Source organism: Convolutriloba macropyga, chromosome 2, assembly GCF_964194025.1.
Source record: "Convolutriloba macropyga chromosome 2, txConMacr16.3, whole genome shotgun sequence".
NCBI lineage: Eukaryota > Metazoa > Xenacoelomorpha > Acoela > Convolutidae > Convolutriloba > Convolutriloba macropyga.
This window is the reverse complement of record NC_134469.1, coordinates 27513612-27537734: the sequence shown is the minus strand read 5'-3', so window position 1 is coordinate 27537734 and position 24123 is coordinate 27513612. Positions and strand designations below refer to the sequence as shown.

General features: G+C 33.7%; 1 protein-coding gene across 2 annotated transcripts in view; it reads right to left on the bottom strand.

Annotated features, from left to right (window-relative positions):
* Positions 1 to 18442, bottom strand: part of LOC142358585 (uncharacterized) — a 34626-nt gene extending 16184 nt beyond the window's left edge. Inside the window, exon 1 of one of the 2 annotated variants that reach the window (XM_075410009.1) lies at positions 18191 to 18442. In XM_075410009.1, the coding sequence (XP_075266124.1) occupies positions 18191 to 18208 (18 nt within the window). In that variant the 5' untranslated portion in view covers positions 18209 to 18442. Of the gene's footprint in view, positions 1 to 9081; positions 9247 to 18190 lie in introns of those variants that run through there. The other variant, XM_075410008.1, reaches the window with a different exon arrangement.
* Between the last annotated feature and the right edge of the window lie 5681 nt (positions 18443 to 24123).

Here is a 24123-nt window from a genome sequence, read left to right as displayed (position 1 = left end):
TTTGGTCATAAACGGAATCAGAAAAAAATCAAAACCTAAGGAAAAATATGCCTAATTTTAACAAAAACAAACAATTCGTGAGGCGCGAAGATTTTCTTGATTAAAATTCGCCATTTGCAATTAGTCAAAAATCAAGAAGTGTTACCTAGCCGAATAAACAAAAAGCTTAAAGTAAATTTAGCAACTCTTAATTATAATGAATCATTGTTCGGCTTTTAAATGCTTTGACTTTGAGCAATTAAACTAGACTGAACTGCTCTTCAAAGGATTTCAAGAAACCCTAGCCCTACTTGAGATGGGTTAAAAGGGGGATAGCGGCAGATGTTGATTTTGAAGTGGTTTCTCGATGAGCAATTAATTACTCAGCATAGAGCACAGGAGAAAATAACAGCCCGATAGTTTTGATTCACTTGTTTTGCTGTCGAGTTAATTGCCGCTAGTCTAAATAAATAGTCGATATAATCTGAAGTAAATAAAGTGTTTTAAAGTGAAGAGGAATCAATCTGAGTGAACATGATCAAACGTGATCCCCTCTTAATTGAAACGCACCCAAATTTGTTTCCAATTCTGAAACTATAAACTGTAAATGAAAATTGTAAAACTATAAACTGAAAATTGTAAATTTTATTTTAAAAAAGCGCATCGTCTCAAAAACTCACAAGGAATGTTGCCAAAAATGTTGCAAGGAATGTTTTTCTCTGCCTGTCTCAAATGACAAAAACCAAAGTGAGAAGTGGCGTGTATCTCTAACTTAGAAAATTAGTTCCAGAAACTCTTTAGACAAAACCCAAATTATTGAACTTTATCAAATTGTTGAACTGTTACCGCTTAATCCGTCGCGCGTCTCAGATCTGAGGAGTTGCTTTGACAGTATTATAAACTCACAATGCCTCAAACATTCAAGATTATTTAGATATTACCTACTAAACCAGAAGGTTATGATTCTGAGAAAGGTTTCAATTAAAGCTAGGAGGGGCTTAAAATCGAGCAATAGTGCGCATGAGAAATGGGTTTTAGGAGCATTAGCTCTCGGATTATAGAAGAAGCTCGGCGACTCTTAAATCTCTTTTGTGTATTTGATAAAGCCAGTTGTATCTATATGCGTACCCACTTCTGTTTACGCATATCTCCTGGTTAACTTGTTATAAATTTATCAGGGTCAAATAGTGCACTTTCGTCGCGATAACATCTCAGCACTTTTAATGAGCCAAAGGCTCCGACGTCCCAAACCTCAAATTAACACAGATTGAGATCAGCTTACTCCTGTTTGCTTATTTTGACGCATGTCACTTGAGCTTATTAATAACTGATCATAAATTATTTCTCGCTCTCTCTCTCATTTTAGCTCCATTGGTTTAATTCCATATTAGGAGCCGAAAAGACTAAGCGATTAGGTCTCACAGCAATACAAATTTTTTTTTTTTTTGGTTTCAATATAAACATATAGAGATCATTTGAAAGAGCAGGTTACATCTGTAACACAGTGCGTCGTAGAAATTATGACCAATATCTTTCAAGCGTAGCTATCGTCAGTTCAGTATTAATTCGTTTCATCAATAGAATTATAAACGGAAGGACAAATAAGTACAATATTTCTGCATGAAAATGACCATTTCAACGCAACTGTTATATATATATATATATATATATATATATATATATATATATATGAATAATTTGGAACCAAAAATTTCCCATCCGATGTAAGCAATTAATTGTTTATGATGGCTCTACTAAATTTTGAAAAAATCTTTTCCAATTTTGAGTTTTAGTACATAAATACGTGCGACGTCAGCCAACTTGTCAATGGCAAACTTCTCGTCCGTTCACAAAAGCGAAAGTAAATAGACCGAAGGATCGTGTTAGACCGGAGGAATCGTGTTAGACCGGAGGAATCGTGTTAGACCGGAAGGATAGACCGGAGGAATCGTGTTAAAACTTTCCTTTCTCGTTTGATGCGAAAGACACGACTCAATACATATAGATTAAAAATTTTCATGAAGTTCAAGAGTGCTAACAAGGAGGCTCGTTAATGTGCGTTTGCACATGATGTTCCAAACCGAGCTGATCTACATTTTTGACATAATTGTCAACCAAATGATGAAGAGATAACCAAAAATAGATAATTAAGTTTTAAAAAATCGTTTCACATCCAAACTACTAATTTAATTACATAAAGCCATGCCTCATTACAGCACTCACAAGATCTGCCAGAAAAAAGACTACGAGAAAAAAACAAACAAAATAAGCAAAACTAAGAATTAACGGCAAAATCGCAATATCTAAATGTAAAAGAACCGAGAAAACAACGTCAAAATGCAATCAGATAAAACCTTAACTGCATATTTTTTTATCTTAACTATACAGCAGATGGGACTTTTCCCTAATGAGACTAGGTAACAAGTAAAAAGAAAAAATGAGGTGAAATTCAAAAATCTATCAACATTTTTTAAACCAAATATTTTCAAACATCTTAAAAATCATTAGCTTTTAACAAATCATTTCTCGATAAATTCAATAAAAACTCATTACGAGACCAGTAGAATCTGCCTCTGGTTACACTAAGACTGATAGAAACGGAGTAAAGATGCAGAAAATATCAAGAAATTAAAAGCAGTCTGCGAAAACACAAATTATTGAAGCCATTAAAATCATTAGCTATTATCTAAAAATTGTTTTTTAATTTCAATTGTTATCTATACTAATTGACCGAAAATTATACTGAACGATTAAATAATTTCACTTGAGCCTCATTTGAAAAAAATGGGCTCTGTTATTACGCGAATGTGGAAAATGTTACAAAACATCTATGAAGACGCATATTGTACAACAAACAAAACATCCGTTACGACATAATATCAATAGAAAGTTTACTTCTTGAAATACAAGGAATTGAGTGGGACCTCTCAATGATGAGAATAAGTTACAAATTGACGAAAAAAACAACAAAAATACAAAAAAACTATACAAATAACATAAACAGAAAAAATAAAAAATTGAAAACCATTAATATCATAAACTTTAACACTACTCGCTATGAAATGACTGCATAGAGCAATATCATTCATTCAATCCTCAATTAAAAGCTTATGAGACCTCTCAGCATTTTACGACTACATAAAAAAAACGGCAAAAACAGCAAAGCCTAAAAAACTGAGACAGAAGTATCGAAGCCAATAAAAATGAACTTTTGCAGTAGAACCGTTTCTATTTTCACCTAAGTTTTAACAGCAATAGGATTCCTTCTTTCTTTAACTATAAGACTTCAAAAGATCAACATATATGAACAAATATTTTAAATTCACGAAATCTTTGAGAAAACCCATAGTCTCAATGACATTCAAGTTAATAGCTGTGAACGGAAGACAATAAATACGCTACGTTATGCCTCAGTGGGAAAAATGCCTCAGAATAAGTCTATATAACTATGATAACAAAAACAAATACAGGCAAAAACCAAAAATTCATTAGAAAATTGCGAGAAAGTGTCAAAACCATTTAGTCCACAAGCTTTTCTATGGAAACTTTATCCATCAATCTTTTAACGTCATCTCTGAGCCAATGGGAAAAATCAACATTAGGAAAATGTGATAAGATTCCCAAGGAAACAAAATTATGAAAAAAAATCCAAAAATTCAAAAGAAATATACGAAAACTCGTCGCATCGAAGTGATAAAACCAATAATTGAAGACAAAACAGCTAGCCAGATTAATTTAGGTTGCAGTAAAAAAGTTGGGGGTCCTGCCATTACTGAGCCTGACTTGGAGTTCGCAAAAATAGGTTTAAGAACGGCTAACGTTCAGAAAAAAAATATTCAAAAACTTCTTTTTAAAGTCTTAACAGCCATTAGCTGTCCACTCAAAGCACTAGATAGGTTCACTTAATACTCATTAGGAAGACTATTGCACTTTTTGTCAACAAGTCTATGGCATATGACTTGAAAAATTTAGTAGCATCTGAAAAAGAAAAAAATTTCATTAAAAATCACGAACACAGTCGAAACCAAAAAAATATGAGCGATGGATTGAAGGCTAATTTTCTGTTCATTGGCCATCATTGGACTGTAAATAAGGTTTGTCATTAACGGAACAGGTCTTTTTAATCGCCTTTTGTCTATTAGGAACACCAATTTGATACATTTGTGGCGTGAAAGATAATTTTGAAGTAAATTTTTCTAGAACAAATGTTAATTCGAACAAAAATTACGCAAAAAGTGAAAAAAATGAACCAAATACAAATATCCCGTGTTCACATGAAATCTTAAACCTCGATAACTCCTCGAAAAAAAAAGAAATTTAGAAACAACTTTTTACTTTCAAATTCTACGCTGGACTAGCTTTTTAATGATACCACTCACATTTCTCTGCGATGAATATATCGATCGGCCAAAACTGTCTGAACAAAAAAAACCAATTTGAGTATATAGTTGCTTCCCCCCACAAGTGGGATCAGAACAATAACTTTTGAGCATGTTTATAAGTCTTAAGTTGGAGCAAACAGATGACTTGTTACATCCGAGCTCTTTTAAGGATAAAAAATCCGTAGTTTGTGTGATGTGAACATCTGAACTAACTGAGAAAAAGAAGGTCAGGAATGTTTCAAAAATTAACATTTATCCCGAGCAATAGAGAAGGACCTCTGAAATTTGAACCCTAATTTGAGAATACAAAATCAGATCAAAACAAAACAGATGTTACCCAAGCTACATAATCCCGAGGTAACTAGGTATATCACAAATGAAGTACCTAATATTTGCCTTAGAATTCATCAAAAAAATTTTTCTACCAAAAGATTTTTAATTAATTTAAAAACACAAGTGAAAAACCTGAGGTTTGACTATGCGGAAGCCAGTCTTTCTGCTAGTGAGATTCATTTACGCGCCATCAAAATATTGAAAGACAGAAGTTTTTTCAATATCGGTTTTTAAATTTAAATTCAAAATCATTGACTTCTGAAAACTTTAATGAATGAGCTTGAAGGGCAAGACAACAAAAAAACCAACAAAACCGGCCAGAACTCAAAACTCACTTCAAAAACTATTAGTGTCGAGACATTAAAACTATAAACTATGAGCTCTAACTATTCATAACGTTCTTCTATGTCATCACCGCAATAATTGAGATATTTCACTACTCAAAATATAAAACTGCAGAAAAGAAAACTTAACCAAATAAAATTAACAAAAACAAATTGTTTTAAAATAATCAAAACCGCAAACAATCAAAGAGACACACGATATAGATTCATTAGATCTCGTTGGAACTTCAACGAGACTTCACAGTATTTGGAATCAGTAAATACGAAACTATATGAGAATCAACAGTTACCCATAAAAAAATTCGAACGGCAGCCTTCCAACATTAAGACGAACACGTTATATTTGCTAGACTCAAGAACTCTAAATTTTAATTAAACTGACCGAATCTTAAGAAAGGACAAAAAGGCATACAAAAAAAAGTTGAATATCAGTGAGATCAATTTTCTTCATATTACAACCATGAAAACTAGGACAAATGATGTCACAGACATCAAAGCAATTCTAACGCAAATTCTCCATTATATAAGAAAACTATTAAGTGAACAACTAATTTTTATCAAACAACGACAAATGAGAGCCCGAAATCGACATTCATCCCGTTTCAAACTGAATTTCAAACTTAAGTATCAGGAGTAACAGCTCCTTCGCTTAGATTCTTGTAGCTCCAATAGATTTATGAGAGTGCAAAAGATGAAAAAATAATCAACTTTCCACTCACTTATAGTCATTAAACGAGAACGCGAATTCAAATAGAGGTCACCCAAAAACTAGTTATGAAATAAACACATATTTGAAACAAAGCATCTTAAAAATCGAATTTCTCTAAAAAAAATTTGGTGCTCAAACTTGAAAAAGCAATAACAAGCGAATTTCAAAAACTGTAACGACTGATAACAACCGCAGAGGTTTGAAAGAAAGCCAGAAAGACATCTTCCAAATTAGATTGGTTTACCAGTCGATAAAATAAAAAGGAATTTTCCCAAATCTATTATTTTTGAAACAAAATCTGAAAACCATTTGATGTCAAATGGAAACATTCAAAAATTCATCCATACGTCCCTGAAAAACCAGTTAGTCTTCTAAGCAATCAGAAGAATTTATAAGCCCCATTGTAAAAATTTCTCCAAACCTCACGCAATTAAATGGCGTCAATTTTATATCTACAAGAAGCTCTCAATGGAAATGGATGCTTAAATTCAAATATGCCTCCTTATTGAACTATGAACACTTCAAATGAAATTCAAGGACAACAAAAAATGCTCAGAACTCAAGGACTCAATTTCTTAGAACACTGTGTCCAAGTAAACACAGTCAAAACTTAAAAACACTCCATATTACTACAAAATTAAATTGCGACAACTTTAAATATTTGATCAATTTTCAATTGAAAAGGAAATTGAGATTCACATATGCCTCATTTTTGACTTAAGAATACATTAATTAATGAGATTGAAGGAAAAGACAACAAAAAAAGAACAAAAAAGGCCAGAACACTAATTTCACCAATATTTCTTGAAAATGTTAATTTTCCCGTCATAACAACCATTAACACTTAACTCGAGCCATTATTAAGTTTCCTTTATTGCGGTACTGAAATCCAGAAAATTTCACGACCAAGACTATGAAAAAACAGCTTTAACCAAAACTGAAAAATTTTTATTATATTTTTAAACGAAACATATAGTTTCAAAGTACTCCAGGACAGAAACTGGAAATCACAAAAACTGAGAACAATATTTAAGTCTAAATAGAACTCGCTGGAACCTCGATGAGACAGTTTTGGCACTCATAAACAAGACAACCTGAAGAAAAGCAAATGGACAAAACTTTTAAAAAAATAATGATAACCTGTAGTGTCAAAGTCAGCAAAATCATTAGTTGCCCACAGTTCAACTCAGACACCAGTATATACTAAGCGATAAAACAAATGCATTGCAATTAGTATACTTCACCAGAAATTCAAGAGAAAAAACTATGAAAAAGAAATCATTACTATCTCCTCTATGGTCTTCAATTATGTTAAACAGCAAATCGAACCGGCATTTTACTTTACTTCTTGTGAAAAGAGAAGTCAACGGTTTTAAAAAAAACTTGGAAGTCATTACCTCTCTACCAGCTGTTGAAAAAAGACAGCGCTCTACTTTCCCTAGCCATCCCAACTACCAAACATTCAATACAAATGAGCCAAAACTCTCAAACTTAGTCTCGTGCAAAGTTTCTCATGCGTTCCTGTTTACTTGAGTAAAAAAAATGCGTTGTTTGCTTAACCAAAATTATCAAAAATTTGGCTTTCTCGGCAGTGGCATATATCTGGTACCCATTTGATCTTGAGTAGAAAGAAATCTAAGGTCAGAAGAAAAAAAAACATTTAGATCACTTGATTGTGCTTTAATTCCAAAACAATACGTAAGAAACACGTCACAATTGCAGCTCATACTTGTGTAAAGAACAAAATCTTTTGTTAATATAAATTTAGATGTGTTCGTGCAGAATATTTTGTCTATTATGCGCAATGCAGTCTAATATAGGTCTCCTCCTTGTACGTCATGAAATAACAGGAAAAAAGCTGTCAGATTATCGAAACAAATTAACTCAAACTATGAAAATATTTGGTACAACGTGTTTTTTTAATCAGAGCGTAACGCTTTTAACTCTCGTCTTTGGAGAAAATTGGAGCGAGCTTGAAAATAAGTGAAAGCCTTATCTTTCAACAGTTGAGCAGTATCATGTTCAAACTTGTTCAGGTGATAGTTATTTTTAGAAAGTGACGGAACAACCGTTCCCAAATTTCCATTCATAAATTCCATTCACGACTAGCCACGACCACCCCCGGTACCAACAAATGCATAATTGGGTTGGAATGCCCGCACCTATTAATAGTCACATAAAAACTAAGCGATTGCCATTGATCAATTTGGACTGGCACACACGGGGGGAGAGAGGGTACCCGAAATTGAACAAGTGGGTTGATTTAATTTGACAAGATAACATTGAGGAATAGGGAGGATTGTAACATGAAAGCAGTGGTAGAAAAATAATAAATTATCCCTGAAACTTACCTAACCTGAAGCCAGTCAGGTGTAAACACAAACTCACTTAAATTCACTGCCACAATAAACAAAACTTGCTAACTACCACTTGGTTAATAAGCAGAATACCCACCAATCAATGCTAGAAAAACACCCTCACAGTTGTATCACTACGCCGACTGTTTAAATATCATTCCCTGTTATCCGACTTTAAGAATACCCAAATTGTGTATTAACATGGGTAGAGGTGAGGTAAATATTGACAATTCAAAAATGGATAATATAGATTATCTCAAAATCGAACTTCGAAAAATCTTTTCAAATTCATTTTTTGTTCTTTTAAGATCTCGTTTAGGTTACAAACTCACTATCAAATTGAAAAACAGGGACAAAACAAATGCCAAATCGCCAAATAGTAATCTCATTTTTATCTTTTCTGTTATATTTGAAGTCGGCTAATGAGGGTTACGAAACCAACTGGCGGGGCAAACACGTACTAAACATGCCTTCTCTATTGTTAAGTTGAGGTTAACTTGAAGGCAAGGAAGGTTTATGTTGAGCGCAACAAAATATTATGAATTAATAGAACTAAACTTTCCCTCAAACTATCTGGAGCTTCAAAAGAACAATTCAGACCTCCAACATACGGGGTACAAACAACGCATGTGTCTCTATCCTCATACATATTTCACACTCACTAAGGGGGATTAGTTAGCACGAGGCTTCCATAGGCTCCCCAACTACAAAATACCTCAATTAACCGAATCCTCAACTAATCCCATATCAATGAACATATTTCAGAATATATCTTGGCAACAAAAAAGGCTAATTTCTGCTTGCTCCTTTCATTATACACTTTTGGGTCCAATAATATTGTGAAAAACTTTTCCTACTGACAGTCGATGTATCGATAGATAATAAAACGGACTTTTCGATTTTCTGACACGTCGTCTGTTTGGTACGTTTTCACCTAAACACTGTTTGATTGAATGGTAATTCACGTGTTAATATACCTTGAGAATCGCACGGCGGGGTTTCCTTATAAGGGATCTAACACAGCTGCGACGCAAGACGATCAAAACGTGGCGAACATGCTGGCTGTTTGTTGTGATCAAACGTTTAAAGGGACTGAACAATATCTCATAAAAAGGGGATCTTGTCATTTTCTCTCTCATTCTCATTGGAGCGACAGAAAAGATGTCATCTAAACATAAGGTGTGTGTTATTTAGGCTAAACCTCCTTCAAATTGGCAGGCAGTAAAACCACCTCAAATTTGGGTCCCCAATAATCCTGTCATAGTTTCAATCTGTTCCCATATACGCCTGAGTGCGTGGAAAAAATGGACCACGTTGCATTCAAACAGCACACGCATTATGATTTTGTTATGTGACAGGCAAACAGTTGATACATAAACAGCCAAGACAGACAAAATGACACGCACATAGGTCCATTCACGCAAGCACTAACAGACACGGCAACCCTTTTTTGTCCCTAGAAAATAATCATATGCAGAAAAAATTGTCTATCATCCTATCATCATAAAGCAGCACTGAGCTACAGCTCGACTTATCTCTATATTTGTTTGCCAAATTAAAATCTAATTTTTAGTTTTCGCAAGATCAGATAGTATCTGAAGTACTTGTTAACAGAACAAAGTGGCCCGCTAATCTGCATTGCACGTAGTATTCCGAACCCGTTAATCCAAAATATTGTCTCAATTGTCCGACAATTGAAGCACAGATAGACTGCCTTTCGTATTTTGTTATTTAAGATTTGATAAATTCTTAAAGACTAAAAAAATTACAGAACTTCTGCTAAAACAAATAGCTTCAGAGCAATCAACACTATAAACTATAAAGATATATATATATATATATATATATATATATATATATATAAATATATAAATATATATATATATATATATATATATATATATATATATAACAGTTGCGTTGAAATGGTCCTTTTCATGCAGAAATATTGTACTTATTTGTCCTTCCGTTTATAATTCTATTGATGAAACGAATTAATACTGAACTGACGATAGCTACGCTTGAAAGATATTGGTCATAATTTCTACGACGCACTGTGTTACAGATGTAACCTGCTCTTTCAAATGATCTCTATATGTTTATATTGAAACCAAAAAAAAAAAAAATTTGTATTGCTGTGAGACCTAATCGCTTAGTCTTTTCGGCTCCTAATATGGAATTAAACCAATGGAGCTAAAATGAGAGAGAGAGCGAGAAATAATTTATGATCAGTTATTAATAAGCTCAAGTGACATGCGTCAAAATAAGCAAACAGGAGTAAGCTGATCTCAATCTGTGTTAATTTGAGGTTTGGGACGTCGGAGCCTTTGGCTCATTAAAAGTGCTGAGATGTTATCGCGACGAAAGTGCACTATTTGACCCTGATAAATTTATAACAAGTTAACCAGGAGATATGCGTAAACAGAAGTGGGTACGCATATAGATACGTACCCAAATATGATTATATATGGACCATATGAATGAGATACTGAGTCCATATGAATGAAAAACGGATGCTGACCTATATGCACCACTCTTTCAAAAACAATTCGCAGTCAAAAATTTAATCACAGAACGCAGCACACGATATTACAGTAATTTTGGTTAATAGAATAATGAAAAATAAAGGCAATTAGTTTTTGCGCGTCACAGTAGTTAAGTCAAAATAATGATGTAATTTTCTCTTGGAGATACAATAGTCGAAATGAACTCAAAATATTGGAAACTTGAATCTCATCATGAAAGGCAGAGAAAGCCTCAAAATCCAAACACTGTTTATGAACAAAACTTAGCGCCAAGTACATTAGCTGAAACTGAAAGTCAGCCAAAACATTGAGTAATATTTACAGTAGAATGGGAGTTCTGCATTATATTAAATAAAATTACAACCAACAAAATTTGAAAAAAAAAATCTAAGGAAAAGGCTAAAAATATTAGTTTTCTTATCAACTGATAAAAGCAGACCGAGAAAGATTATTGGTCACAGGAGAATGCTAGAACGATACAAGCTAGAGTGTGCAAAAAAGGTACATTGCAAAGAAAAATAAACAAAAGCACTACCTCTAACTTCTGAAAATTAAAATCAAATTGAAAAAATAAAGCATAAAAACCTGGAAATTTCACTGTTAAGCATTAAAGGCTAAGCAAAGTAACATTGCCTCGTGTCTAAATATTAAAAAATCAAGTTGAATATTTAAAGCATAAAACAAATTTTTTTTTGCAAAAATGGTCAAAATATTGTTTATATTACATTTATGAAACAAGTCTACTGAAATTCGAATATTTATGCCCAAAAAAGGATTTCAAATAAAAATAACCCGAAACTAAAATGCCTGACTAAAGTCTAGTCAGGAAATGTTGAAAAACGACGAATGTCGAATTAGTGCATACCTTTTTTTAAAACAAAGACATCACGTTAAACAGCAGTTCAATGCATGAATTATGAAAAGAAAGTCGCTGCGTACGCCGTTTATTTAAGAAGTCCGCACAAATATCAAAAGATTAGCAAAATAACCCGGAAATTAATCAAATAATTGAGAAAGATGCGCACTTTACACTTTAAACGCATTATGCGGCTCTCGAACAAAACTGTGGTATCAATTTCAGAGATTAAAAATTGATTCAGAATCAATCAAAAACTAATTCTTGAAAAAAAAATTACAAGCAACAAAATTGAGCCAATTTGGTAAAACAAATGTTATTCATAAGAGCCATTCTCTCATAACCCTTCAAAATGAAAAATTAATTCACTGAGCGCAGAGAAATTGGTTCTCGCACAAATTAACTCATTCGTTTTAAAGTCAAAACGCTGTTTTAACAAAAAGTACTTCCGGTAAAAAAAAACCAACTCAGACACGCCTCTTCGAGTCGTAAAAACTACAAGAAAGCCGATGATGGCCCTAGCTATCACTTGGTGGCAGTGAAAAAGAATAGCAAAAAATGCTTTTGAAATGTAATTGAAGCAACTGGTTCCTTATTTTGAAGCACATTTTGAAAGCATTTATTTGAGACTTTGGGAACCCGCATCTGTTAAATCACGTCACAGACCAGAAAAATTCTATAAAAAAACTCATCTTAGCACTGCCCGGGGAATTTGAAGTAAAGGGGCTAGTAATGCTCTATTCGAACAACGAATCAATTTCATGCCTGCGGAACTACAATATATATTTTTCAAATCTTTCACATTAAAAAACGAGAAGACAAACAAGACAACCATAAATGAAGCAACAATAAATGAAAAAAAAAATCTTGAACAGGCGAAAAACATAGCTTGCAGATTGCCAGAAAATAACCGCAATAGCTATGTAGATCTGCAGTCTCATAAATGTAGTTAAAAAAATCAGACCAAAAAAAAAGAAACTTCTTTGATTAAATGCCGAGATGTTATGTTTTGATTAAGAATCTGTTTAACTTCTTGCTGCCCTCAAATACACTTCAATAAGAATGCCACGCAGTTACTTGAACTTATCTCTTTGAATTGAAGTAAAGAAAAGGTCAATTTCAGAGTGCGGAAGTCTCTGGAGAGTCATGTCTGACCAAAAACTTAATCACGCGAATGAAAAAACAGCACAAGAAATCCTGAATAACAATCCACAGAAATGACTCAACTAATGACCTTTCGACGAATATTTTACAGCACCATCAATCTAGGAGAGTAAACAAAGCCCCAGAACCCATATGCGCCAAAATAACGAAAAAAAAAAGAAAAAACAATTAGACCATTTTGTTTTCCGAGATTTAGTGCATTAAAAATCCTTAGAAATAACAAAAATTACTGATAATATTGACTCAATGCGTCCTTAAAATGAGAACGTATTACAACAATTTTGTGGGAACCAAAAACAGAGAAAGCAAAGAGATACAAAAACTAAAAAAAATTGCAATTATCAAACTTTGAAAGCCAGTGGCGCAAACCAACCTAAAACTATAACCCAAAACATTAACCAAAGCATGTAAAACTTTAAAAGAGATAAATAACTTTTCACTGGGACTAAAAATACGCCACGCTAGAAGGACAATAAGAATTTATTGTGTTTCCTGTGACTGAGTGAAAAGACCATAAAAACACTTAAGACAAAAAAATCGACCTTTTTGCAAAAAGCAGGTGTCATAATCTTAAAAATTACTGCTGTGAACTAATCAGATACACGTTTTACTTATTAGAAACTGGCGAAAACTGCCATTAATGAGGCAATTTAAGCATCCTTAGCAACCGATGAGAATTGTCATCAAGGAAACTGAGAGATAAGGAAACACATTAAGCAATAAAAAACCCCCAAAAATTCTTGAGAAAATATATCTTGAGAAGAATGAAAGTCAAAGTCACAGAAAGAATTAGAATTGAAATAAAACATCTTAATCGGGTAAAATCTTTAATATTAGTGACTTATGAGACCTGTCTCAATGAGACAAAACAATAAGACATACTTTCAAAACTCAAAAACTTATTAATATATATTCAGAACAAATATTGTCAAAGTCTTCAAAACCAGTATCCATAAACTCAGACACATATTTATTAAACAGCCCAATATTAACATCCAAATTAAAAACACCCAATATTAAAAAGAGGCAACTATCGAATTTTCAATATTTTGTGACAACAAATAGTGCCATAGTTAAAAAAAGCATCCGCTGCCCGTCAATGAGTTCAAACAATTTCAAGTAGGCACCGTTAGAAAACAAACCCGACAGATTGCCAAAAAATAGCCGCCGTTGTTTCCCATAATGAAGATTTGGATTGAATGAGTAGAAAATAAGTAAAAAAAAATGATTTTTGTAAAAAAAAAACATTTTCAAAAATGCGAACCATTTTGATGTCAATCATAGTTTGAGCATACTGCTGTTTCTTAGTTAGAGAATAAGGGGCTGGCTAGTATCACTATCAATATGCATTAGAAAGGGCAACTAAAAATTTCAAGAACAAAGTTCAAGTAACGCGCATCTAAAATTGTGCTTCATGGGTTTATCCCGTTTATACTCTTGATTTCATTTAATACTCCGTTAATATTAGATTGTTTCGCTGAGCAACTGCAAACCAAAGAATTGAAATAACTAATGACCTGACAGTTATTATTTTTATAGCAAAACAAAATTAAGAGAGTCAAGAAAGCCCATGACCCAAACGAACAAAAATCGAAAAAAAAATTAGAAAACCTCTTTTTCCAAGTGTTTTAAGAATAAAAAAAATTACAACACTTCCTGGGAACATTGACTATACATATCCTCAAAATGAGTACACAAAACAACAACCTCGGATGAATGAATGCAATACAAAGCGAAAGAAGGCGAAACCTAAAAACAGGTATAATGGGATTATATTTGAAAGTCAGTGGAGACAGTGAAATGGAACCTCCAAAGTACATGCCAAAAACTTTAACCACAACATATAAAACTTCAAGAATAATGAAAAACTTTTTCGCAGTTCAAATGACTGGCTCATTTGAATTGCTTTAGTGAGCAACTGCTGTTTAATCTTTGAGCAGATTGAGAAAAGATCTAAACCAGCACAGAGAAGTCAAAAAAATTTACCACAGAATGTCGAAAAAGCGCAAAATGAGGTAAAGCAAAACAAATTTTTGTTTGAGGAAGAAATACCATAAAAGGACAAGTCCCGAACAACAATCCAAAGAATTGACTGAACTAATGAGATTACGATTAAAATTTTACAGCAATATCAATCCAAGAGAGTCAACAAAGTCGAAATGAACGAAAAAAAAAACGGAAAACAGTTAGAAAATTTCATTTTCCAAGGTTTAGAGTGCTTTAGGAATCCTTATAACTGACACAAATTACTGATAATAATGACACTATACGTCTTCAGAAAAAATACGTATTAAAAAAACCTTGTGGGAATCATTGAACAAAGCAAAAACAAGATAAACTTAAGAAAATTGGCAAGCTTTAACCAAAGAATTTCATAAAATAAAAAAACGATGGGACTAAAAATAAGCCACACTAGGTCTAAAAAATGTATTGTTCTTGAGACTTAGCGAAAATACCGCAACAGAAACACAGGACAAAAAGATCAACTTTCATTTCCAAAAAGCAGGTTTCAATCGTAAAAAGGTTGCTGTGAACTCAAGCTACTCAAGATAATTCTATTGTTCATTAGCAACCGATGCTAACTTCCATTAATGAGATTAGGTGATAAAACAATATTAAGTACAACAAATACAAACAAAACTCAAAAAATCAAGTATTGAAAGTAAAAAGTGGACAGGTCAAAGAAACAACAGTTAAAAATTGAAACGATTAATTCCTTTAATTCAGGCATCCTTAGCAACCAAAGAAGCTTGCCATTAAAGAGGCTAAGCGGTAAGGAAACAAACGAAGCAAGAAAACTCGCAAAGCCCGAGAGAATCGATATTTCTTGAAAAGAAGGAAAGTCAAAAATTCAAAGAACGAATTAGAGTTAATCTAAAACAATTGTCTCGAATAAAATCTTTCATAACAGTGACCTATGAGACCTGTCCCTAAAGAGATGAAACGATATCACAAAAATACAACAAATACTCTGAAAACTCAAAAAATCAATTCAATATGTTTAGAACAAATATTGTCAAAGTCTTCAAAAACCCACATTCATAAATTCAAACACCTGATTATTAAAAATCTCAATATTAACACACAAAATAGAAACACCCAATATTAAAAAGGGGCAAACGAATATTCAATAACATGACAACTACTATGGAATTTTAACAAAACCATTAGCTGTCGGTCAAAGAGTTCAATCAGTTTCAACTAGCCACCGTTAGAAAACATACGTATTATATTAATAGCACTCAAGAAGCGATACACTGAAAACATCACGTGAACAAATAATTCTCAACAACCTAATAATTGTTCATAAATTAACTGATAACTGCAATTGAAAGGTAAGCTTTGAAAAAAATCACGCTTCAAATCTACTCGCCTTTTCGCTCCCTTTACTACTCACTCATTAAAATCACCACTCTAAACGCTGAAAAAAAACTGATAACGGAACTTAAAAGACAGCTCACCAATATAATCCAAATAAATTGCGTTGTAAAATTTCTCCTCTAGAAAAAAAATGATGTCTCGGTCGTAATTCAGTTGAAATTGCATGAACGAATGAACAAAAAGCATATTTGAACTGATTGGGACGTTAAAAAACTCTTGGCGAAATAAACACATAGCAGGACAAACTCCTGACACAATTCCAATAATTTTCACTGATCAAACAAAAAACGTGACCCCAAAAATGGACTATGATTGAATTGGCAAAACCATTTAGAAAAAAATTAGATCAAATACGTTGAAGAAAATAGTAAACAATTGAAGTCAAAATGCCGCACGTGAAAAAATAACTAGAGAGAAAGCGCATTTTTCTTCAAACATCCTTTTCTCAGTCCACTTTAAAATTAGCGCAAACAAATTTCACACCGCAAAACCACTCGCTTTTTCGCTCCACTTCCTGTTTCGGCGTGACCAAAATCATCACTCCAATTTGACTTTAAAAATCATGAAAATGTGTGAACAGATCTTAAAAACAGCGCCCCATTACAATTCAAATACTTTGAATTGTTAAAAAAAAAACAAGAGAAGGCCAATAATAGCTTCAGCTATCGCTTTGCGGCCATTAAAAATTTTCAAGAAAGAAACGAGAATTGCGTAAAACTTTTTTTAAAAAAAAATATTGGACACTAAAAGAGTTTAACGTTATGCTAATAGAGTTTAATTTCGACCACAAAGACTTCATTTAAATTAAACAGCGACGGCAGTTTAAAATTATGAATGGGAGAAATTTCATTTTTTTTCGAGAGCAATTGAGCACGACACAACCAGCAGAGAGTTGTCTTCTATAAATGTGTGATAAAAATCAAACGAAAAAGAACCTTAAAAGAAGGATTTTTTATTTACCAAGAAAGCTAAAAATACCCAAATTGGGCTCCTTTCCTGAATTATTTAGTTTTAGCCGGCTAACACGAATGTCTAAAATGTCAACTTAACTTTTTGACTGAAATGCCAACAGATGTGAATCATTGGAACATATTATCCTTAACTGTTACATTTTGTTGGTTGTCACAGTTAGTGTTTTGTTGGCTCAAAATTCTCGCTAAAGCAGATCAGGGATTGCTTGCTCAGCCGTTTACGACTGAGTTTCTATTTAGTTTTCACTCAAGGCCAGCCGAAAAACGGTCAAGCAAAAAATCAAATAAAAAGCCCAACGGGACATAAATTATTGCTACAAACGTTGTTTCGTAGCAGTTAACAAAACTTCCGGTAGGAGTGGATGGTTAAATTTCAAATTCCGGACCATTTATTTCCTAACCTTTTGTTACTAAAATCTTAAAATCTCGAAAGCAGCAGAATTAATGTCTCAAAACAGTTTCATTGAATCGCATACTTAGAGACTAGTAAGGAGTAAGGTTCTAAGAGAGCTGTTAAGCCAATTAATTCACTCCAGGCTTTACTTTTTTGAGGACGAAAGTTATGAGAGTCAGCCATGGTTTTTGGCACTAATTTTTCCACAATTGTAAGCAAAAATCCATAGAATTTAATTGTTCAGGCAAATTACTATCACTGAAGTAAAGTATCTCTAGTTACCAAAAAGTACTTTTCAGGGGTTGCAAAATGACTGGTTATATAGTAATGGGGGGAGAATAGAAAAGATCCAGAAACCGCATAAAAAAGCCCGCAGGACTAATATAATTGCTACAAACTTTGTTTGAGAGCAATTGAAAATCAAACTTGGAGCTACAACCAAATAATTGTACACGGTTCACATCGTCAACCTCATTAACTTCTCATTGATGTTTACACTTCCCCAATAAAGTTACCGAACTAAGAATTACAAAAATGACATACATATTCCATATCCAGCAAAATAAGACCTTACCTTCCAGAATTGCGAGCTTGCACAGGTAGGAACCTGAAGCAGTCTACTTCGAATCAATCGGTGGAATTTTGTTTTATGGTCAAAATTGAAGCCAACCAGCCTACTAATTTCAGAAAATGCCGCATAATTTTATAAAAAGCCACGGCAATTTTTTCATCTCTTGTCATAGAAGCTCCTTCAACACAGTAAAAAATAATAACAAACAATTATTCGTGGCTTACCTTTCTGGGAAGGTGCATATTCCCGTAACTGCAACCATTTTCAATCTAACTCCAACAAATATAAACAAACGTTTATAATATCCGTTCACAAATAACGGTTAATATCAGTAACTATAATTGCTAAAATATTTCTCAAAATAGCAACGTAGTCAGGCAAAATGAGCAACAAAAAATCAGAGCTTGAAATAAATACTTGTTTTTTTTTGTAACGTGTCGAAATAGCTTGTTTTTATTCACTTCTGATTGGGGGAAATGAGCGCTACTTCGAATTATGAAGTCATGCTTTCTATGCTAGCCGTTTGAAAATTCCAGAACATTCTATTGCGTCACTTCACGAGCGGCGCGAAAGATTTCATGTTCAAACATGTTCAACAGGGGGTCCAGACTGATAATTGTGTGTTGTTCTACTTATTCATCAGCAAAATACTATCACGCCGCTAATAAACAAGTGAATTCGATATAGATTGCCATAATAAAATGTTTCCCTATGCGTACAAATGGTTCCGCACTTTTGCACAAATATTATAATCTAAATTGGCGTCTATTTAACCCAACTTCATTAATGCAAAACTATTGTATTCAATTATTCATTTATGAGGGGCGTATTTGTATTTTACAAACATAATTCAGATCAACTGTTCTGAAAACAAACCCCACCACACAATATCCCTACTCTGCCTCAATTAATACAAAAAATTTTTGAGATAAACAATTAATTGCTAAATAAATACTTCAAACGGAAATCTAAAAAAAAAGTTTTAGCATCAAATATTGTATCTTTTCTGCTACTGTGCAATAAACACTGAAAATTATCATTTTAAATTTAAATAATAGTAAACAATTTAAATAATAGTAAACAATGCTATAATCAGAGCCCCTTGGTTGCACATTAGCGGTCATCATGTGCAGGATAGCTTGAACAGTCGCCCTTGCTTGGCACTGATTTCGAAAAGAAAATCATTCATCTTTACTACGCATGAAAAAATGAGCCCTCTTTATTGGTGGGCTATCTTTGCTTTAAAAAACGCCATACTACACGGTGGCTTAGCAACATTTATACTCGACTTCAGTTGGATCAAGAGCTCAGAAAAACCACCACTTTGATACTTTTTAAAAGCCAATTAACAAAAATATGGTAAAATCCATTGAAAATGGTAAATTTCGGTCAAATATAGAGTAAACGTTAAGAATATCGAATTCACCAAACCTGATGACTTCCTAATTGCAGGTGTATTCAACTTCGCCAAAAGAAAAAATCAATCATGTCAAAACAGCGACAACACTCATTGCAACGTTTACACAAGCCTCAAAATCTAACGTCACCTTAATAGCTCTTGAACGCCTGGCGGGGGCTTGGCTCTATTGCTGTCTGTTCATATCAAAGGCGAGGGCTCAAATAGCTAGCTTATGGGTTCACAAATAACGTGATAACAGGACATTATTCACAACTATTACGATACAAAAAAAAACAACTTCGGTGCACTTCGTTTGACTTTTAGTAGTGTCACGCCCCTGAATGAACTTATATATTAAAACTTGAATATGTGCAAACCCGACAAAATTACTCAAACCAAGTGCAATTCTATCTGGCTGCCCCCACTCTGGGCCGCTCAACTGCTAACACGAGTGGGATACCGATGAATGTTTTTCGTACAAAATCTCCGAAGAGATCTGAAATACTCCCACAGCGCTTCATGAGGCCACAACATTTGTTTCGCGCAAAGTATCCAAAATTCCTTCATTTCGAGAGTCAGAGAAGGACTGCAAGCAGATTTATGCGGAAAAAAAATCGCAATTCAAGTTGCTTCAATTTCGAGTTTAGATCAAAGCTGCACAATACACAATCTATGTGGTCAACATTCGATCTTACACTAATGAATACTCTCTCATTAGTGTAATGTCACCCAGTTTATTGAATTGAGCCGAATTTCATTCACGTCTACAAACTCTCGATAGCTGCTGTAACAAAAAAGAATACTTTATGAACTACTGAAAACTTATTCGTTAGCTTGTTCCTTAAAATACCAAAAAATATTAATACGCCTTCTAAGAGCAAAGCACATTGCTAAAAACACGAATACCTATTACCTTTCGCAAAGGCTTACCCACTTGATATTTAATATCTTGTAAGCATCGATATTGAATTCTTTTTTTCCAAATGCTCCTGAGGATAACAAAAAATGCGTTACAGCGAATCATACAAGCTCGAATTACCAAAAGTTACAATCATACCAAGTTTAATCCATATTAAAAGTATGCGACATAAAATAAAAACGACCAAAAAAATTCCAAACGTTTCATTTATAGGAGAAAACTCTGCGTCTAAAATTATTGACATCAACTTATATGACGCATACATTAACAAAATGCTTTTATTATTACCCATTTTTGCACGACTAAAGGCACAAAGAAAGAATATTTGCAAAAAAACCTCAAAACAACCTGTTTTTCTTAAGGTACCTTGAGTGAATGGCCTGTACTCAACTTTAAATTTATAGTTTAAAGATTCTTAATCAGTAGTTTGACAGCTTGACCGACCCGCTTCTAGCTCAGTACAACCAGCACATTATACTACCCTCTGCTACATTTTTGAACGAAAAAAACTCAACACAAACCTAGGCAATGAAATGACGTAAAGACTTTTAATACATCATCTAAAAACTCTAACCGAAGAAACAATCGCAAAAAAATTACCACGTACACAGTTTCACGAAATATTTAACAGCATGGCCAATTGGCGCAGTAAAGAAGAATATACCCAAAGCAAACAATGCAATACCCACAAGTAAGTATGCTTATCTGCTATATGACTGGAGGGGGGATCAGGACCCCCCTGCAAAAAAATTTAACACCGAAAACCTGATTCCTGTTCTGAAAAGATATTTTTACAGAACATATAGCAGATGTTCATATCTATTTTAGTCTTTAGGATTTTGTAAGTTCATGTTATTTGGGATATGGGAATACAAAGTTGGGAGACTGGATTCATTCTTGACGCTGGCATATTTGGGATAAATATAACTTTTACTAGGTTTTGAAAGTGGGGAATTGTTTGAGATTGGTCAAGTATTTTTTACGGCGGGGGATTTTATGAGGAATCAATTCAAAGCGGAGCTGTCTCTTGGAAACTGATTTTCAAAACAAACACAATTGGGAATGAGGTGTTTTTATGGATTTCGGAAAGTAGTAGTAGCCGTAAAAGAATTGAATTACCTTCTGAGTGTATAAACCAGGATGATGACAAAAATGGTAAAGATAAAAATGATATAAATTATCTAACAGCTAGAAAAAACCATTAAACAAACAGAAAGTCATGCTATGAAGAAACTAGATCTACACCTAAGGTACCACGCGCAAGATAAGTCAAAATCAAATTTATCATTTCTCATTGCCATTAGTAGATTTCGAGTTGCGGTTTTGGATTTGCAAGTATCCTTGAAAAAACTGATGCTGATATTAAGTAAATCCGCGGCGTCATTTATAATACGTTCAACGAAAGAAAAACAATTTTTATGTATATAATTTCTTAGCTCGTGTGAGTGCTTGACGTTCACGATCAGAAGTGCGTAGGTTTATTACCTTTTGAGTCCAACCAGAGAAATTTGTCAAAAGATATGCAATTCTCATTGTTTAAGATTGCCGTAAAACACGTATGTCACGCTCGATAAGTTGACAGCAAATTGGCAGTGAGTTGGATAATTTTAGCAGGGAGGAGTAGTCATTGTAAATTAATCTATTGATTCAATTCCATGTCCCACTCAGTTTCGACGCACATTTCCTTTGTACTGCAACATAAAATAAAAATGATCAAAAAATTCTAACATTTCATTTATAGGAGAAAACTCCGCATGTAATATTATTGCCATTATATGACGGATACATTAACAAAATGCTTTAATTATTACCATTTTCTTGCAAGACTAAACGCACAAAGAAAGAATACTTGCAAAACAACCTTAAAAAACTCTTAAGAATAGATTAGGAGTAATGAAACGTGTAAATTGAGGAATTATCACAAGGAACCTGTTTTTCTTAAGGTACCTTGAGTGAATGGCCTGTACTCAACGTCAAATTTCTAGTTTAAAGATTCTCAATTAGTATTTTGACAGCTTGACCGACCGGCATCTAGGTCAGTACAACCAGCACATTATACTACCCTCTACTACATTTTTCAACGAAAAAAACTCAACACAAACCTAGGCGATGAAATGAGGTAACGACTTTTAATACATCATCTAAGAACTGAAACCGAAGAGACAATCGCTAAAAATTACCACGTACACAGTTTCACGAAATATTTAACAGGATGGCCAATTAGCACAGTAAAAAAGAAAATATGCTCAAAGCAAACAAGACAATACCCAGCAGCAAGTATGCTTATCTGCTATATGACTGCAGGGGGGATCAGGACCCCACTGCAAAAAATTTTATCACCGAAAACCTGATTCCTGTTCTGAAAAGATATTTTTACAGGTCATATAGCTGATTTTCATAACTACTTTAGACTTTAGGATTTTGTAAGTTCATGTTATTTGGGATATGGGAATACAAATTTGAAAGACTGAACTCATTCTTGAAGCGGGCATATTTAGGATAAATATAACTCTTACTAGGTTTTGAAAGTGGGGAATTGTTTGAGATTGTTGTCAAGTATTTTTTACGGCGGGGGCTTTTATGAGGAATCAATTCAAAGCGGAGCTGTCTCTTGGAAACTGATTTTCAAAACAAACACAATTGGGAATGAGGTGTTTTATGGATTTCGGAAAGTAGTAGTAGCCGTATAAGAATTGAATTACCTTCTGAGTGTATAAACAAGAATGATGACAAAAATGGTAAAGATAAAAATGATATAAATTATCTAACAGCTAGAAAAAACCATTAAACGAACAGTAAGTCATGCTATGAAGAAACTAGATCTACACCTAAGGTACCACGTGCAAGATAAGTCAAAATCAAATTTATCATTTCTCATTGCCATTAGTAGATTTCGAGTTGCGGTTTTGGCTTTGCAAGTATCCTTGAAAAAACTGATGCTGACATTAAGTAAATCCGCGGCGTCATTTATAATACGTTCAACGAAAGAAAAACAATTTTTCTGTATATAATTTCTTAGCTCGTGTGAGTGCTTGACGTTCACGATCAGAAGTGCGTAGGTTTATTACCTTTGGAGTCCAACCAGAGAAATTTGTCAAAAGATATGCAATTCTCATTGTTTAAGATTGCCGTAAAACACGTATGTCACGCTCGATAAGTTGACAGCAAATTGGCAGTGAGTTGGATAATTTTAGCAGGGAGGAGTAGTCATTGTAAATTAATCTATTGATTCAATTCCATGTCCCACTCAGTTTCGACGCACATTTCCTTTGTACTGCACTCAACCCTCAACAAAAAGTGTCCAAATGTTTTTCGATCCGAGCTAATATATCTTTTGTCATCATATGCGCATATACGCCCCTGTATGAACATAACCATTTAAATTTTAATATGTTCAAACCCGACAAAATTACACAGAGCGAGTGCAATTCTATCTGGCTACCTCCACACTGGCTGCTCAACTGCTGACATTAGAGGGATACTGATGAAAGTTTTCCGTACGAAGCCTCCGAAGAGATCTGAAATACTCCCACAACGCCTCATGAGGCCAAAAAATTTGTTTCGCGCAACACATCTAAAACTCCTTTATTTTCAATGTCAGAACAGGCCTGCAAGCAGAATTATGTAGAAAAAAACGCATTTATCAGTTACGTCAATTTGGAGCTAAGATCAAAGCTCCACAATGCTCAATCTATGTGATCAACGTTCGGTCGTACACTAATGAATACTCTTTCATTAGTGTAATGTCATCCAGTCTATTAAACTGAGCCGAATTTCATTTACGTCCACAAATTTTCGATAGCTGCTGTAACAAAAACAAAACTTTATGAAGTTCGGAA